The 17,059-nt window shown below is 48.5% G+C and overlaps 1 protein-coding gene across 1 annotated transcript in view; it reads right to left on the bottom strand.

Annotated features, from left to right (window-relative positions):
• Positions 1 to 2,848: 2,848 nt before the first annotated feature.
• The window catches only part of COL17A1 (collagen type XVII alpha 1 chain), a 57,519-nt gene continuing 43,308 nt past the window's right edge, over positions 2,849 to 17,059 (bottom strand). The window contains exons 36-57 of the mRNA XM_086616436.1: positions 16,022 to 16,057; positions 15,247 to 15,327; positions 13,982 to 14,035; positions 13,819 to 13,860; positions 12,933 to 12,995; positions 12,714 to 12,773; positions 12,159 to 12,185; positions 12,033 to 12,071; positions 11,805 to 11,870; positions 11,384 to 11,431; positions 10,217 to 10,330; positions 9,792 to 9,929; positions 9,124 to 9,207; positions 7,580 to 7,708; positions 6,556 to 6,645; positions 5,898 to 6,011; positions 5,490 to 5,642; positions 4,290 to 4,709; positions 3,957 to 4,097; positions 3,388 to 3,450; positions 3,083 to 3,154; positions 2,849 to 2,898 (exon numbers count right to left, since the gene is read on the bottom strand). Coding sequence (XP_086472562.1) covers positions 2,849 to 2,898; positions 3,083 to 3,154; positions 3,388 to 3,450; positions 3,957 to 4,097; positions 4,290 to 4,709; positions 5,490 to 5,642; positions 5,898 to 6,011; positions 6,556 to 6,645; positions 7,580 to 7,708; positions 9,124 to 9,207; positions 9,792 to 9,929; positions 10,217 to 10,330; positions 11,384 to 11,431; positions 11,805 to 11,870; positions 12,033 to 12,071; positions 12,159 to 12,185; positions 12,714 to 12,773; positions 12,933 to 12,995; positions 13,819 to 13,860; positions 13,982 to 14,035; positions 15,247 to 15,327; positions 16,022 to 16,057 — 2,084 coding nt within the window. The remainder of the gene's footprint in view (positions 2,899 to 3,082; positions 3,155 to 3,387; positions 3,451 to 3,956; positions 4,098 to 4,289; positions 4,710 to 5,489; positions 5,643 to 5,897; positions 6,012 to 6,555; positions 6,646 to 7,579; positions 7,709 to 9,123; positions 9,208 to 9,791; positions 9,930 to 10,216; positions 10,331 to 11,383; positions 11,432 to 11,804; positions 11,871 to 12,032; positions 12,072 to 12,158; positions 12,186 to 12,713; positions 12,774 to 12,932; positions 12,996 to 13,818; positions 13,861 to 13,981; positions 14,036 to 15,246; positions 15,328 to 16,021; positions 16,058 to 17,059) is intronic.

Genomic DNA, 17,059 nt, shown 5'->3' with positions numbered 1-17,059 from the left:
GTCATACCCCTGTTTTCTGTGAGAAAGCCGAGCAAGGTGGTCCTCTGTGATAAAGCATCCACAGCTGAGGCATCTCCAACCCCGTGTTGTCCCAGCGGTTTGCTGAATGTTTTGTGTGAACTGCAAACCAAGTTATTTTTGCCTTACAGAAAGCAACCAAAAATCATGGGATGGATGAATAATTGGCTAAGGGTCTCTGTGTGTATAGCTTATGGAAGTAAACTTGCAGTAGCAGCCATACAACAGGTTTTGGGGTGGTTTTTTTTTTGGTCTTGTTTTTAAAAGTTACTTGATTTCATGGCTTTCTGTAGAATATTGTAATAATTCTGCTGTAAATACAATAAAATCACAGTTTGCTGACACAGCCTCGATTTTGTTCATGGAAAACTCTCATGAAATACAAGTGATCTGTGAGTGAACGGGGCAATTTAGAATTGTTAAAATAATGGAGCGTAAAAAGTACTTAAGGTTGTGCAGCGTGTGACCCCCTGACTGGAATAGCCTGGGGCGGCAGTGCAGGTTTAGCGCAAACCTAAAAGGATGCTCTTTTCAGTGAGTGCCCTGCCCTGTCAGTGGGAATTGGTAGTAGTGATGATCTACTTGAGGATATGGTTTAATGGGGATTAGGGATGGTTGGACTCGATGATCTCTAAGGTCTTTTCCAACCTAGAAATCTATGAATCTATGAATTCAGCTTGGGACTGTAGGAGCTCCTAGTTATGCCCCCAGTCCATGGGTCCCCCCTTGTGACAGCCACCCTTCCCACTCAGGCAGAGGTGAAGGAATGAGGCACCGCTGCCAAACAGCCATGGTCGGAGCATGGCGGGCTGGATGACAAATCAAATGAGCGGTTGTGGGGCCGTGGGGCCTCAGAGCACTCTTGGGTGCCCAACCCTGCCCTGTGACACAAACCCGCAAGCACGGTACGGTGCTCCCGAGTACTTTAGGGGTGGCTTCAGACAGAAGCACAGCTGCTGTGCTTAAACCTGACAACAAATGCTTTTGTTGTTGTTTTTAAGAGAGAATTAAAAGCAAATGTCTTGTCTCAGCAGAGCCAGGTGGGGAGTATACATCACCCAGAAGGACACAGGCTTTATTGGCAGACACTGCGAGGTGCTGATCAGGCTCCAAACGCTCCTGAGCAATAACGTGGGAGCAACACCAAAACTTCACATCAAGTAAAAACAGATGATGGGTGTTTAAACCTGAACTGAAAACAAGCAATTCAAATAAGTTTTTTTGCCATAAAAATGAGCCACTGACCTGCTTTGTCCAATACCTGCAACTAAAGTGGTACTTCAGAGTGTGCGTGCATGTGCATGTGGGTGTGCGTGGTCCCAGGAACACCATAAAGCTGATGACGGGTCACACACGCAGTGACCAGGCGCCGCACGAGCGGCTGCCAGCTGCCCTGGCTGCAGCCTGCACTGAAACACCAGCCTCAGCCATCCAACACTAAAATACTTGCACTCTGCGAGTACTGCCTCACTGCGAGGAAGATGATGATGGCTGCGGTGTGTAGAGGCTCCTGCTAATGTGGCCGGAAACTGCCAACACCTGCGAAGCAGCTCGGTGTCTGCTTGGGTCCCATACCAGTGATGCAAAACAAACCAGCCACCATCAGCCACCAAAACCACGAGGTATGTCTGCCCGTGGTCACAGTGACGCAGCGATCAGGAAACCTTGGGGTGAAAAACACGCTTTAATTGGGCTGTTTACATTAAAAAATTCTTTTTCCTCAATGTTTAAAAAAAAACAGAAAAAAATACAAAAATATTTTTAAAAAGAGCAACAAATTATGTTTAAAAGTGCTTCAGTTCAGTCCCTGTCACGTCTCGCAGTGCTGCTATAAACAGGCATTGCAAAGCACGTGCCAGCCCCGGCTCCCTGCAAAGTACTGGCATGTGCAGTGCCCTATTGCTGTCTGAGCCTCTCCAGTAACAGTTTGTCCAAGGAGCTGGGCTTGGGGGTGGGATTAACAATCACGGAGCACCAGAGCATCGCGAAACTGCCAAACTGGGAGAGCATCGCCCTCCAGAGCAAGTCGTGGGCCGGGCTGTGAGGGCGTGCTGAGCCCAGGGGTCGGAAAGGTCTGCAGGGAGGACCATGGGGTGGGCATCAGCACCGCCACGCAGCTGGGTGGGAAGGCAGAGCCTGGCTATTTCTCCCTGCATCCCCGGCTATGCTGTGGCAGCCAGGCGTTGGCAGGGCTGGACTCAGTATCTCATGCAGGTCACTGTTTGGGGTACCTCAGAGCAAAGTGCCCCCTCCCAGGGACCCCTGGGCCACAGCCCTGCTCAGCACCACCAGCACCTGCTTCAACAGGTCCTCCCACTTCAGGCCAGCACAGCAGAGCTTGTGGCAAGGAAATCCCGGTGCGGTGAGCAAGCTTAGTCCCAGGGGTTCTTACAGGGCCTTTTGTCCCGTGGGCTAAACCCGATCTCTGAAAATATCAGGGGTTTGATAGAGGAGGGATCAGTTTGGTGTTTTTTTTTCTTTTTGCTGGCTAGTTGTTAAAAAACCGCAGGTTTTTACATAGCTGGGAGTAATACAAGAAGCCTGCACTGGGTGAGACAGGAAGCCCTTGTCAGCCTGAAGACATAAGCCTGGGAATTTTGGGGAGCTAAGCCAAACATCAGCAACAGGAGCAAATACCCATGTCAGGGTGTCAGGGCCATGCTGGACACGTGAAAGAGCCATTGAAATCTCAGCAGCGACACTGAACTATCAAGCCTAAGTGGGCAGCTGATCAGCAAGGACGTTTTAGCACTAAGGCAGTGAAGATTCGGGCTATTCTCTATAGGCTGCTGGGAATGCTGGCCAGTGCAGAACTGAGCTGGCTCTTTCCTTAAACCCCGATACTTCTTCTTTTTCTTCTGCCAACATACAGTTGTTCACCTGGGGACATGAAAGTCAAAAGGAGGGTTATTTGAAAAGTTTGTGTGGAGAAAAAAAACAGACAACCAAAAAACCAGGACTGTGTGGGTTTTCCAGCACTTCCCAGAGATGGGCTGGTGTCTGGGGAATCCTCCACTCCCTGACAGGCAAACCCTGCTCTCCCAGGGGTGGGAGATGTTCATACCTTTCTCTCCTTTCTCTCCTTTTGGTCCCCTGTGCCCGTGGCGTCCTGGTGGGCCCATTGGTCCAGGGTCACCTAAAGAAATGAGAAGACCGAGTTTGCCCTTGAGCAGGACTGGCCCATGAAGAGGGACAGGCCAGGGTAAGGAAGACCAAGTTAGGACAATGCTTGGGCTGACATCCTGAAGGTGCCACCACCACTGTGGGGAGGCTGTGACCTTGAGCAGCCCAGTGCCAACTATCTCTGTGGACACAGTGCTGCTTCTTCAGCACTACAGAGCTTGAGAGGGAAAGGATGGCAAGTCTTACCTTTGGGTCCAGGATAACCCCTCTCCCCTTTTTCACCGGGCGGCCCCTGGATGGTACCATATGCTGGAGAGGGAAATTAAGGAGAGGATGAATGAGTGGGACAAACCACTTGCAAAAGGCTCTGTGTTGACTTAGAGAAGCAGCGAGTCACACTGGAAGGACATTTCTCTAGGTTAGATGGGATTAGACTGACTGAGAGCAGGTTTTTAAAAACTGGTTTTGGTCCCAGCTGGAGCTGGCCCATGCTCAGGGAAGGGAATTTGGGAACAGAGCAAGCAGCTGTCTCGTGTTGCTCTACATGTGTCAGCCCAGCCATGTTAAAATAAGCCATAGGGCTTGCAAGCACAGTGGCCTTCAGTTTTGAGGTGTTTCCTACAAGTAGTAGGAAATCCTGATGTCCTGCCTAATGATGAGACTGCACCTCCCCAGCAAGGGAGGAAGGGGATCTGCCTCCAGCTTTGTATCTTGATTTTTGCAGCACGTAAAGGTGAAAAGATCACTAGGTCTACGAGAGGCTGGAGAGATCTCATAGGCATGAGCCACAAACACCAAGTTAATACGTCACTTACTTCTAAAGAAGTCCATGAGGTCCTCAGTGACATTGCCATAGGCTGCAAAAACTCTGCTGATGCCAGGGGGACCAGGAGGGCCTGGGGGACCTGCAGGTCCCTGTGCAGTGTAAGACATCAGGTCCTGGAGAATACCTTGGCCTGAGGAATTAAAGATGTCATTTGAAAGGACTTCTGGGAAAACTGTGGCTGGATGCTGAGGCAGGAAGGTGTAAGGGAGAGCTATAGGCAGCAGGAGGGGTGAGGGAAGTGAACTGCGTGACACCAGGCACAGGGGGTTAGGAGTTGTGGGCTGGGACAAGGTGGGTCACGACAAGCAGGCATTCCACTCACTCTGTAGGCTCTCTGACACACGGAGTGCCAACTCGTTGTAATCCAGGGAACCACTGAAGGAGTTGCTGTAGGATCTGCTTGAACTTGCTGATCTCCTGTGTGATTCCTCTTCTGTCAGCAGCCCATCGAAAGACCCATCACTGCCCATGGAGGCATCATAAGAGCCATCGCTGCCCATTGAGGCACTGTAAGATGACATGCTGCTCATAGAGCTGCCATGTGAGCTGCCTGTGCCCTGTGATCCCCCATGGGATCCCTCAGCTCCAAAGGATCCTCCATGCAACCGCTCAGAAGTCCTTGACCCTTGGTATGATGAAGACATAGATCCAGCTACCAAGCCACTATCTCCTTTTGGTCCTGGTGGTCCCCGTGGCCCAGGGGGCCCAGGTGGCCCTGAGATGTAGCTTCGAACTTCATCACCTGCAAAATGCAAGAGAGGGGACTTTAGGTACACTGGGGTACCTGGGCCCCCCCAGCTTGGCAGAGGTCCTGTGCTACCACCCGAATGAAGACCAGAGTGTGAAATTCTGTCACGCCAATCATCGCAGTAACCCTCTTCCAGTACCATTTCTCAGGCAGCAGACACATATGTCAACCTTGATCTCTACAGATGGCACGACACCCTCCTCCTTTCCATCTCTCCCACATTTTTTGGTGCCCAATCTTGGAAACATGCCCAATGACTTTGCAGAAGGGTGCACTCCTCTCAGGCCAATTTCAGCACCTCTGACAAAATGGCTGTTCTGTGAGCAGTCTCCCACAAGTGAGGGGATCCCCATGTTTTTGAAAGACTGCCCTGGATGACTTGCCAGCATGAGAGCTCAGACCAGTGCTGCCTCACAGCTGCCTCGGTGCTGCCCTCCAACCCCTACTTCATCCGTTGCTCTGTAGGCAGGTGTTTGTCAAAGACAATGCTTTTCCCACAGCAAAACTCTGCAGGTGACCTTACTAGGGACTCACTGCTCAGTAACTGCCCAGTGCCTGTCCCTTTTGGCTCACAATGTGCACTTGCAGTCGGACTGAGAGGAGACAGGCCACCGGGGTCCTGCACAGACCTGGCTGTAGAGATAAGGTCTCGCTGCAGCCCCAATTCAGGGCAGGCTCCTACAGGGCTGCCTCAGCTGTGGCAGAGCCAGCAACCTGCACAAGGCAAAGCACGGCTCAGGGTGTGTGCAGGAAGGATGGATGGCTTCCCCTTACTCTTCAAGTACTGGATCAGCTCACTCCTGAACTCGTCACTGTGGGTGATGTCAGCATAGGACAGGAGGCCAGTTCCTGAGAAGCCTGGTGGTCCTGGAGGGCCAGGAGGGCCAGGTGGACCCTGGACTGCCGAGAGGGAGGAGTATCCCACACCTTGAGGGAGAGAAAGAATTATTTTCTGACAGTGAGAGGACAAGGAAATCACATATGTCTCGGGCTTTTCAAAGTTTAAAGGCTCCAACCCCAACTTCCATCCCTTTCCAGCTAATGTTGATGAGATTTTTTTTTAAATTGACCTTGTTTTCAGTGGGCAATCACAGCCCCTGATAAGCTAAATCTCAGTTTCAGTCCTCCCAGCACCTACAAACAGAATCTCCCTGCCAGCTGTGAGAAACATAAGTGCTTTACTTTGTAGGTAAGCAGAGACGTCCTCCAAAGAGATGCCAGGTGATCCGGGGATCCCTGCAGGTCCTGGGGGTCCTGCAGGACCAGGGGGCCCAACAAGACCACTGAATTCAGAGTCTGTAAGACATAAGAGAAGAAAAGGAGTCACCCAAACCACTGCAACCCTGATAAACCTTCCCTGAAAACACAGCTAATGCCAGCTACAGCCAAGTATAAGGTGTTTTTTTCTCCCCAGAACCTTCTGGCGCATCTCACTTCCCTGCGTGTAGATGTCACATTGAGAATTCAGGAGATCCCAAAGAGGATAGAAGTCCCTATTTTTTAAATATACATTTAAAAGTTGGCATAATAAATTCCTTTATGCTGCGAAGTTTGGAGAAGACAAAGGGCTCCTCCAGCCCCATCCCCAAGACAGCACCTCTCTGCTGCTGCTCCCCACGGGAGCACAGTGATCTGTCTGCAGCCCCTCGCAGTCTGTGCAGGTCCTGGCAGAGCCCAGGAGGCCTGTGGTGCTTCTAACTAAGGCAGGGGGACCATCAGAGTCTCATAGAGGGTTATTCGTTGTGATGAGCAAAAGGGGAAATTCTGTGACTAAGCCTGTAAAAAAAGATCCTGGGGGTGTGTAGGGATCTATAGTAGGGGAATAAAGAAGTTGGCTTACTTCGCAGGTATGCTGTCAGGTCACTGTACGATATACCAGGTGTCCCTGGAGGCCCAGGTGGTCCAGGGAGCCCAATGCTCATCCCAGAACCTGCAAAATCAAACAGATCTAAGAGTAGCATGTTATCAAAACAGGCTGTTACAGTGTGAGCAGACAGGCTGCAGGGCTTGTTCACAGGCAATGCAGGAGAGATGCCTACAGGGTGGAGTGTTCCTATCTGCAGACTGTGCTGGGAGCCAGGGCTCAAGCCTTGTTCTGGAGTTAAAACTTGCCCTGTTAATCCCAATACAAGGGCACCTGCAGACAGGCAGGCATCAGGTCTCTATTCTTGGCAAAAGCTCTGCATGTCTCATGAACCCCTGACACAGGGTGAGGGCACCCCAGGACATATAGCTCAGCTGTGACCCTCTGGCTGATGCATGTGCTGCTCTCCCTGTGCCTGCCTACCTGCAAGCAGCTCTGGTGTGAAACTTTGCACCTTTGTAATTTGCTTTAATGAAATGTTCTTGCTGATAAAATGCAGCTGTCCTGCCTGAACTGCTGGGGTGCTGCTGATAAACAGCAGTTTCCTACTTTCAGAGCCAAAGAGGAAATTCCCGTCATCTTTGGAGCAGCCCATTAGTGAGATCTGTTCTCCACGGGCAGTTCAGAGAGAGTGAGCACGGACCAGGCTGTGCTTTTAAGTAGATAGTTGCAGCTACGCAGAAGGCTATAACCTGGCCACAGACCCAGTGAGAAAAGGGTTATAAAGGTACTTGGAAGGTGTTGATGGGACTTCTAAGATGAAATGCTGTTCCTAGGCTCAGTTTTTAGCAAAGAAAGAACTCATTACTAGAGTCTGTGGATAGTATCTTAGCTATAGGGCACGTTTGTTCTCTTCCAAGTCTATCATAATCCCTGTGAGGAGGTCTCTGTACATGGGGATTCACACAGTTGACACTGAAAGATTTTTCACTGACAGCATGAGCTTTCTGCTCAGCTCCCAAAGGAAAAGAGGGAAACGCACACTAATAAAGACCATTACTTGTCAAGTAGCTGATAAACCGCCTGGTCAGCTCATCATAATCCAGTGACAGAGACATGCCATCTCCCCCTGGTCCAGGAGGTCCTGGTGGCCCCCGAGGTCCAATTAGATACTGACGAATTTCTTCTCCTGAAAATGAAAAATGCATATTTTAAGCCTGTCCGGCTGCCGCAAAGATGCAAGGTGTGAGGAGTTCCCAGCCTGTAAGCTGAGTCCCCACCACTAAGAAAACCATCAAAACCTATGGATGCAAAGCTCCTTTCCCCACACTTCTCCTTTTCTGAGTGTGAACTGCCCTGTGTATGGTGTCAGAAATATTTGTGACAGGGACGGGAACCTCCTACTACTCAGGATTTGAGGAGGATGATAATCTTGATTGCTAAAGGGATCTCCTTGTGTTCTGTTTCTTCAGGACACCCTGTACAACATCTTAGGTAAAGGAAATTAAAAGTGGCTGGAAAAGACCATGCTGAGATCTGTGGTATTTCAGCAGATATTTGTCTGTTCGGAACATGGAATCTGATTGTCTTGCCACTGGATCACACAGGAGGAGTGCAGTGTCGGCCAGCATCATCAATACCTTCAGGCACAGCAAAATTACATCCTCATGATTTATCTATCAGTCCACAGTGACAGCATGTGCACAAAAGAATACAGAGCTGGGTACCCTCCTCACCTTAAGAGCAAAGACATCGCAAGGCCTTGGAGTGGGCAAGAGGGAATGGGGGGGACCCTAAGAGAGTGGGGGAGCTGGAAAGTGGAAGCTGAAGGTTTAGTGGAAAACTGGAGGAAATTGTGGGAAATTGTTCAAAAGGAGGGACATAGGCAGATGCCACTTAGAGAGTGAAGGAGGGAAAGGGAGGGGAGAGAGTGGGAATCCGCAGAGTTACAGCAGTATGTATGAAAAGCAAACAGGTAAGAAAGTATAGTTTCTGGAAAGCATGGAAACTCTCCAGTACAAGACATAAAGTCTCCAAAGGACTTGGAAGGCAGGCTGAGAGAGTTGGGGCTGTTCAGCCTGGAGAAGAGAAGGCTCCGGGTTGATCTTATTGCAGCTTCCAGTACTTAAAGGGGGCCTACAGGAAAGCTGGAGAGGGACTTTTTACAAGGGCATGTAGTGATAGGACAAGGGGCAATGGATTTAAACTGAAAGAGGGGAGATTTAGATTGGATATAAGGAAGAAATTTTTCTCACCCACTCTGAGGGTGGTGAGGCACTGGAACAGGTTGCCCAGAGAAGTTGTAGATGCCCCATCCCTGGCAGTGTTCAAGGCCAGGCTGGATGAAGCTTTGGGCAACCTGGTGTAGTAGAGGGTTTCCCTGCCCATGGCAGGGGGGATGGAACTAGATGATCTTTGAGGTGCCTTCCAATCCAACCCATTCTATGATTCTATGACTCAGCAGCACCTGTGGCAGGCCTTTGCCCTCTGAAGCAGCTGCTGATAACTTTGGTTGGAGACAGGAGACTGGAAGGGAAGGGCAGATCTCCCGGCTGCTGGGATGCTTTAACCCCAGACCCCATGTTTACCTTGAGGGTCACTTACTCTGCAGCATGTCCAGAAGTTCTTGGTACAAAACGGATGTAGTTGATACCGAACGGGCAAATGACTGGTAGCGATCTGAAGAGCCTGTGGGAATGAAAAGGTTTTACGTCACGCAGGATGAGACAGAAAGTGAAGAGGGGTCAGGCAGGGACAAAGGAGAGCTGAATCAATCCCGTTTAACTGCTGGAATGGGCTTCCCCTGCCCCCAGCCATGAATCAGTTGCTGTCTCACACAGCCTTGTTGTCTACACAGCTGTATGATCTGTGCTCTTCTGGCTGAGATTCCAGGCTGCTTCCAAAAGCTCTGGGAATTTAATCTACTTTAGGAGGGCCCCAAGCATACAGAACTACTCTAGAATATTTGAGACCACATACACCAAATAGAGCCACCTCTGTTTGGATCTTAAGGGCATTACAGGGTCTAACAGCTAACGTTTAACGTGAGACTTCTTAAACAGCGGCCACTGTTAATCTAACCTTTGTAATGGGACAGACTGAGGCCACCTCAGCTGTGTGGAGTCCTGGGCCAAGACTGCAGAAGATGAATAACTGAGCTGGGGTGCTGCTATTTAAACATGTTGTTTGTCCTCTGATTCTCACCTCCTAGGTGTTGCACAAGCTCAGTTGAGAGCGTGACTCAGTACAGAGCTTACCAACATGGTGCTTACTTGTCATATAGCTCATAACACGGGTAGCCAGCTCTGCATAATCCAAGTTCATCCCATCTGCAGTGGTGATGACTCCAGGTGGGCCAGGTGGGCCTGGTGGGCCTTGGGCACCAGTCAAATAACGCCTCACGTCATCACCTAGGTGGGAAGCCCAAGATATGCCCACATCACTAGAGAGAAGACAATGGCCATATGCACAATTACTGGACCCTCTTTCCTTCCTTGGCAAAAAGCAAGCCAACAGAAGGCCAGTTCTGCAGAGGCCACAGTGGGCAACAGTACTTCACAGTATCCAACAAAAATAAGGCCAGAGCAGTAGGGCTGCTGCTTCTAAAAGAAGAGTGACAAGGGGCTCAGGGAGCAAAACAGAGAGAGAGAAAGAGGCATCCATCTGCTGACCTATGGTAAAATGTCATTATACTCACTCTTCAGGTAGTCAGTGACATACTGCTGAATCTCTTGAGATGAACTTCCACCTGGACCAGGAGGACCGGGTGGCCCAGGAGGTCCTGGGGGTCCCTGAATTTGTCTGGATCCACCTACAGAAAGCATTGTAAGGAGAAGGAATGTTTTTGGCATGGTTGCATTAGACCAAGCGATGCTAAAGTGTGCTTGCATTGAGCCCTTCCCACAGGTCTGGAAAGAGCTTTGGGAATGGACTATGGAGGGGCTCCCCCTCCATCTCTAAACACAGTCTGAACATGGGCTGTTAGGCAGTATAATGTCTTCAATTAATTCGGCATTTTATAATTCAGCCTATGCAGCTTTGCAGGGCTGAGTTCAGAGACCTCTCTGGCTTCATACTGACAGACCTGGTCTGGTCAGTTTTGGCACCAGAGTGCAATGCTGTGCAGAAATAGACATGGAGATCCATAAAAGCACTCAAGCTCATTAGGCTAACCTCACTGCCCTGCTGCTCCCAATCCCAGCCAGCCTGGGCAGCACCAGCTCAAGAACTTCCTCACTGGTTTCCATTGCAAGATACACCTGGGCCCTGTGTGATTCCTGTCACCACAGTGTCCAGTGACACCTCATGTACTTTAAGGTATCTGTCTTCCCAGCACCCTGAGGTCGTGTTCCCAGAACACGATGCGGAGAGGCAGAGGGCGTGCTCACATGGAGGGACATTTAAGTTAATCCATATGTACTTTTTGTGAAACTGCATTCATGTCCTGCGTACAGAGATACTCTTATTCAGAATGAAAGCAGCTTAATTCACACGAATCCACCTGAGGGCAAGTAAAACCGAACAAAGGGCACTTTTGTTCTGATCAGAAATGTTTCTATTAAAGGGTTCAATGCAGCTTCCCTAATCCCTGTGAAACATTGCTAGCCAACCTGGAATCCCTTTCTTTCATGCCCCATGGGGACAAACTCTGGCTCAAAAGCTTCCCAGTAAGCTGGAAACAGAAAACTTGCAATCCTTTGTCTGATTTAAAGTAGGCTGTGAAAAAAAGAGGTTTTGAACACAATTCCCATCAGCACTAGGTTGGCACTCACACTTGTAAAACCCAAAGGAGCTTTTTCAAAGTCTCCACCAAGATGTCAGCATTTCTTGATAGTATCAGAGCACTGATGGTCTGGCCTCTTACCTCGAGATGCTCCTGGGATGCCAGGAGCGCCTGGGACACCTGCATCACCTGGAAACCAGAGTAAGGGTGACAGACAATTGTAACGAGTGTCACTGCACATTGCATAATTGGTTGTGTAAAACAGTTGAGCTACATGTTGTCAGAGAAGCAACTACCCAGCCCTTGTCACGACTATCTTGAATTAGCAGCTTGTTGGGGAAGAGCAGAAGGAAAAGGCCACAGCAGCTTTCCTGAGCCTTCTGTGACCTGCACATGCACCTTGTGCTCAGAGCAATTCTATTGTCATGGTCCTGCTCTGCCTGAAAAGGCAGGGGTGGGCACAGCTGTAGTTCTCAAAGGACCAGGTTGCTCCATCCTTTAGTCTCAACCACTCTTAGCTGTGTGAAGCCACCAGCAAAGAAAGAAAGATTTTTAACTTCACCTTTGGGTCCAGGTGCACCTGGTGGGCCTGGGAGTCCTGGAGGTCCCTGCATGGTGACTCTGTCACCTGTCAATTGCAGAAGAAGAGTCAGAGATTCACAGGAATAAAGCGTGTGGACAAAATCCTGGCTCCACTAAAACTAAGACAGAATCAATAGAGCAGGATTTTGTCCTCTGGTTTCAGCCTAGGGACAATGAATTCAAAGCACAAAAGAGTGCATAGACTGACCGTGGGAGAATGCTGAAAGGCCAGGCTCACCCGGTTCTCCTGCATGGGATACAGAAATGGAGGAGCAGTCATATACACAGGCAAGCTACCCTGCACCCCACTGATATGTCCTGGAAACCTCCTTACCCGTGAATCCTCGTGGACCTCGTTCACCTGTGAACAGGGGAGCAGAAGAACAGCGTTGGCATTTGCTTTGTTCTGATCTGCCACATCCCAGCCCACACTGCAGAATATTATCATTGTCTTCAATTTGCAGGGCAGAAATGGGTAAAGAGAGGAGGTCTCATGTTTTTCTGCCAGCTGAGAGCTGAGCTACACTTCACAAGGCCACCTCCTTACACTGACTTAGCCAAGTCCACACTGTATTTGGCGAAAAGATCATTCCCCTTTAATGGCAAATCTGAAGCTCTGAACGCTCCGGAATCTACTGGGCTCGCAAAGTTAGGATCTGAATACAGTGACCGCCTTGACTCCAGTACTGGAGGCTAATAAATTTCTCTGACAAAGACTGACTTGTCTTAAGGCAGCAGACAGGAGTCTTATTTAGTGACCACTGTGCTAGCTTTCTTACAGTTACAGAAAGGCTGGAGGCTTTCTGCTTCCAAGTCCTTCCTTCCTTCTTTTCAGTCTGAGATGCTGAGATCCATTTAAAATCTTTGTAAGGCAGCAGGATATACCCACCTTGGTCTCCCTTCGGGCCTGGTGGGCCTGGTGGACCTGGTGGGCCTGAGAAGAATGTTTCTGTAATTAAAACAAAAAGGTTTCTGCATGACATCCAGCAGAACATGACATAAAGTCTCCTCTGGCTCCACCTTGTCCTAGTCAAGGATGTGCTTTTTGGAACCCAACAGTCAGGACATTCCCAGGACATAGGCCAGGGAATGAGTGGGAAGAACCTGCCTGAGGTGGACATGGAAGATCCTGGTCTCCCTGGTGGGCCCGGAGGTCCTGGCAATCCTTCTCCTTCAAAAGGAACAAAAACAGGCTTCAGGAAGGATGAACCTCAACAATGTAAATAAACAGACATCAGGGCTGCTACATTGCCAGCCATGGCCATAGCTCAAATATTTCCAAGTGTAGGCTAGTATCATTGTTTTCTCCACACACACCTATTCCTCTATCCCTGTTAGTTATTTTTCATTATCATTTGCCACCACAGCAGACACAGGACAGAGAAACTCCTTTCTTTGTGGTACAGACTGCCTATCCCAGCGAGTCTTCACTGCATTGAGAGGGAAAGTTCATTTCATCACACACCTGACTAGCTCCCCTTTACTGCTGAGCAGAGAGCAAGGAATGGGGTTACGCTCCTATATTGTGTCCTCCTGCACCTCCCCTCTTCTGGCTATGAAAGGGAAATCTGTGCTACAGGAAGTGGAGTGGGGATATGTTCCCCATGATAAGAACCACTCCATCTGTCCCCAGCTGGAAGTTAAGGCTGCACAACTAAAAAGTAAAGATGGAATTGATTACAGTTACTTCCTTTGGAGGCTTGAGAATGTTGAGTGTCTTCCCAAAAAGTATGGTATTTATGAATTACTATTCTGGCTAGCAAACCTCTGCCAAAGCAAATCTTCTCTTGGGCAGAATCCTGCTACTGTGAAACTATATTGCAGTGAAATTGTGTTAGTAGGAACCCACTATGTGAAATTCTGCTTCCAGTAAAGTCAGCTCTAGTAACTTCCACCAGATCCAAGACTGCATCTGGGATACCACAAGGCACAGGATAGAGACACTGGAAAATGCCCTCACTTTCCAGGTTTGTTTCAGAGAAACAAGCTCTTACCTGGGGGTCCACGAGGTCCAGGAGGTCCCTGCACAGATTCACCTGATGAAGAAAGAAACAGGATTATTACAGAATATTTACTCAGTAAACTGCATGGCCCAGAAACATGCCATGTGTGTTAGCATCCCCCTGCTCATGTACTGAGCTCTCCTATATTACATACCTGGTGGTCCAGGGGGACCTGGTGGTCCTGCTCGCCCTTGTAAATCTGCCAGCACTATGCAAATGAAACACACACAAAAAGGGAAAATTGTTGCTGTGGAGATACTGCTGCTATGGAAACACTGTCCTTGCATTGCTGTTAGAAGCTCTTACAGTCAAAGGTGGACTAAGGCAGGACCTGAGTGACCTAAGACAAAGTTGAGTCAGGGAGGGGAGAAAAGAGATGTATTTGTTGCTAGCATGCAGGCTAGGACATGAAGCAAAATACTGTGCTGAGCAAGTTGGTAGCATTTTGGAAACAGGGAGATCTCTCTGGAGCATAATGGTTGCTGAGAGAAAGAACAAAGGACTCAAAGGCTGCAAAAGGAGAGAATGAGTTTTCAAGGAGAGGAAATATTCTTCCAACGAAGGGCAAGTTTTGGGAGGAAAACATTATGCAGCCATTATTTAACAAGTAGCTGCACTGTGTTATCTTGATTGGAGATGTATCCTCACCTCCATGCTGAGGGACAAACAAAGTTCAGTGATGCTGAGATCGAACTCCTGAATGGGGGATGGACAGTACTGAAGCATAGTCTGGATCTACATGACCCCCTTCAGATGGTGATCAGGCAAGGACTATTTATGATTTCATGCCCTCCTCTGCCTTGCCTCTCCTGCACACTTGCAGAGGTCTCAAATCCCAGGAATACTGCACCACACATCCAGCATTGCAAAGAGCAAGCAGACACTCTTCTCAGGATGCTGCTAAACCATTCTGTTCTGCTCCACTTATTTTCATCTTAAAATAGCATTTGCTCCCCTGCGAATTTGTCCTCTAATTCACAAAGAGTTTTTGGATTTCTGTTGCTTAGACTAACGTGCCTTTTCAAACTGGTTCTCCTCTTGTGGATGGCTCTGTGTTCATACTACACAGGGAACTGCCCTGTGCGAATACAGTGGCTAAAAGGCCAGTCTGAAACCTCACAGCTCTGTGACCATCTCTGCTGTGAGAGACTGTTCACCAGTCACTATTTCTTAGCTTTCTTCTTTGTGTCATGGGCCTAATTCAATCTACCTCCTTTCGAAAGCACTTTGGGATGCACAGATGAAAAGGAGGGCAGAAGAAGTAGCTGGTACTGCTGTCCCACCACCATACACATACACACACACACTTTATGTCACATTGAGAGGAAAGAGGTAGAGGCACCTCCTGTTAGCTGTGAGTGGGCCTTGAGGCCTCTGGCACCTCTCCAAGCAAAGGACTGGAAAGGCAGGTCCACTTACTTCGAGATGTTAATGACGAGACTTCCGTTTTGATAGTTTCTATCACAGCTTCACCTGGGGATCCCTTCTCACCCCGTGGACCTTTTTTTTTTGAAAAAAAAAGAGAAAGTGAATTATGTAACTCAGGGAGAATGACATTTTGTACCCACTCCTCACCTCCCTGACAACAGATTCTGACTTTGCTTATGTGAACTGGGAGCATGAACTCAGTCCCTGGCTCTGAGGGACATTGTATTCAAATCTGGAAATTACTGCACAACTTGCTCTAACAGGATCATAAAAAACTAAGAAAGGTTCTTAGGAGTCAGCTGTGTTCAAGCCCTTCCAAACAGATGTCTGTCCAAATGGCAGTGGTTTCACAGTGACATTATGACATTATTACCAATTTGGCTCTAGTTTGTTCCCCCACCTTTCAAAATGGCAGGAGGTATCCAGCTGGGCTATATCCCCTACCACAGAAAAGCAACTGCACTTGAGAAGTGCCTTAGAAATACCAGCCTACAGAAAAAATAACATAAGAAAAAAAGACATTTGCAGCATCCACATCACACTGGCTCTTAACACCCCGCTTCTTCCCCTGGGAAAGAAAAAAATAATAGAAATCCTTTACAAGATTAATTAAGCTAAATAATGCAGTGAAATGAACCGAAAGGAAGAAATCTGCAAACAAAAGGGAGAGAGATTGTGCCAAGGGCTGACAGAATTAGAAACAAAGGAAAACTAATGAATTCAGTTCTCTTAAGAAGAAGAAGAATCAAAGCTGATGGAGAAGTACCTTGCTGCCCAGGGAGACCAGCTGGTCCAACAGGACCTGGTTTCAAAGGAAAAAAAACAGATTGCATTAGATTTTCCTGGTTGTATTTTACAGTAGCAGAAACGAATCAATAAGTCTTTTATAAGAACTGAAACTATCAAATAATGTATTTGTCTGCACAAATAAATGGAATTGCTATGGGGTATGAATTTGTCAATGACCCATGTGTTACCTGAAGCTCTGGAGAAAAGGCTTATTTTCCACCACATGGCAATTAGTGCTTGGTGCCCCTTAGACTGGTGAAATAACCAGAATGTCACTGACCACGACAGAACTGCAACATCCCTAACTGTCCTCTCGCATTCCCTGCTGCAAATTGAGGTTAGCTCTACCAAACCAGCTCCAGGATTAGCTCCAGCTTTACAGCTGGGAGAGGCAGAGAAGTGCCATAAGAACCAGGGCTCAGGAACTCTGCTGCCTCACACCAGCGTGCTGGAGGGCAGTGTTTGACCTGGGACAGAGAGTCTGAGGACCAAGCTCATGCATAGCCAGAGTCTCTGTGTGTGTTTGTGTGAAAGATTTGTAGATGCTTCTGTGGGATTTCTGCTGCCTTGAGTTCAAAGCTAAGCTTTCCCTAAGCTGGGAAAGAAGCACTTCCTAATTTCAGTAACAGTACTGGAAAAGAGATTAGACACAGCCTGCTTTCCTGAGAGGCAAAAGAGCTTGATTCTACTTGCTGGATTTGACCTATCACTACTTCGTACTCATCAGATCAAAGGACAACAGTGTTCCCAGTTTCTTCATCTTCTCAGCTCTTCCTTCTTTCCTTCCCCCCTGTGATCATATCCCATTTCTCCCTTGAGGCTGCTGCCTCCCTAACTCAACCTGAGATCTTGGTCTTTCTGCAGGGAAGGGTGAGGACCATGAGTCCTGCCTGAGCAATTTTGCCTCCCAGACAGGGCAGCCTGGCAGAGACAATAAACATCACACATTAAATTAAGAACTGGATGCACAGCAATGCAAGCTGCCTGCAAAAAACACATCAGAGGAACAGCTTCC

Source organism: Tauraco erythrolophus, chromosome 9, assembly GCF_009769465.1.
Source record: "Tauraco erythrolophus isolate bTauEry1 chromosome 9, bTauEry1.pri, whole genome shotgun sequence".
NCBI lineage: Eukaryota > Metazoa > Chordata > Aves > Musophagiformes > Musophagidae > Tauraco > Tauraco erythrolophus.
This window is presented reverse-complemented; position numbering and strand designations above follow the sequence as displayed.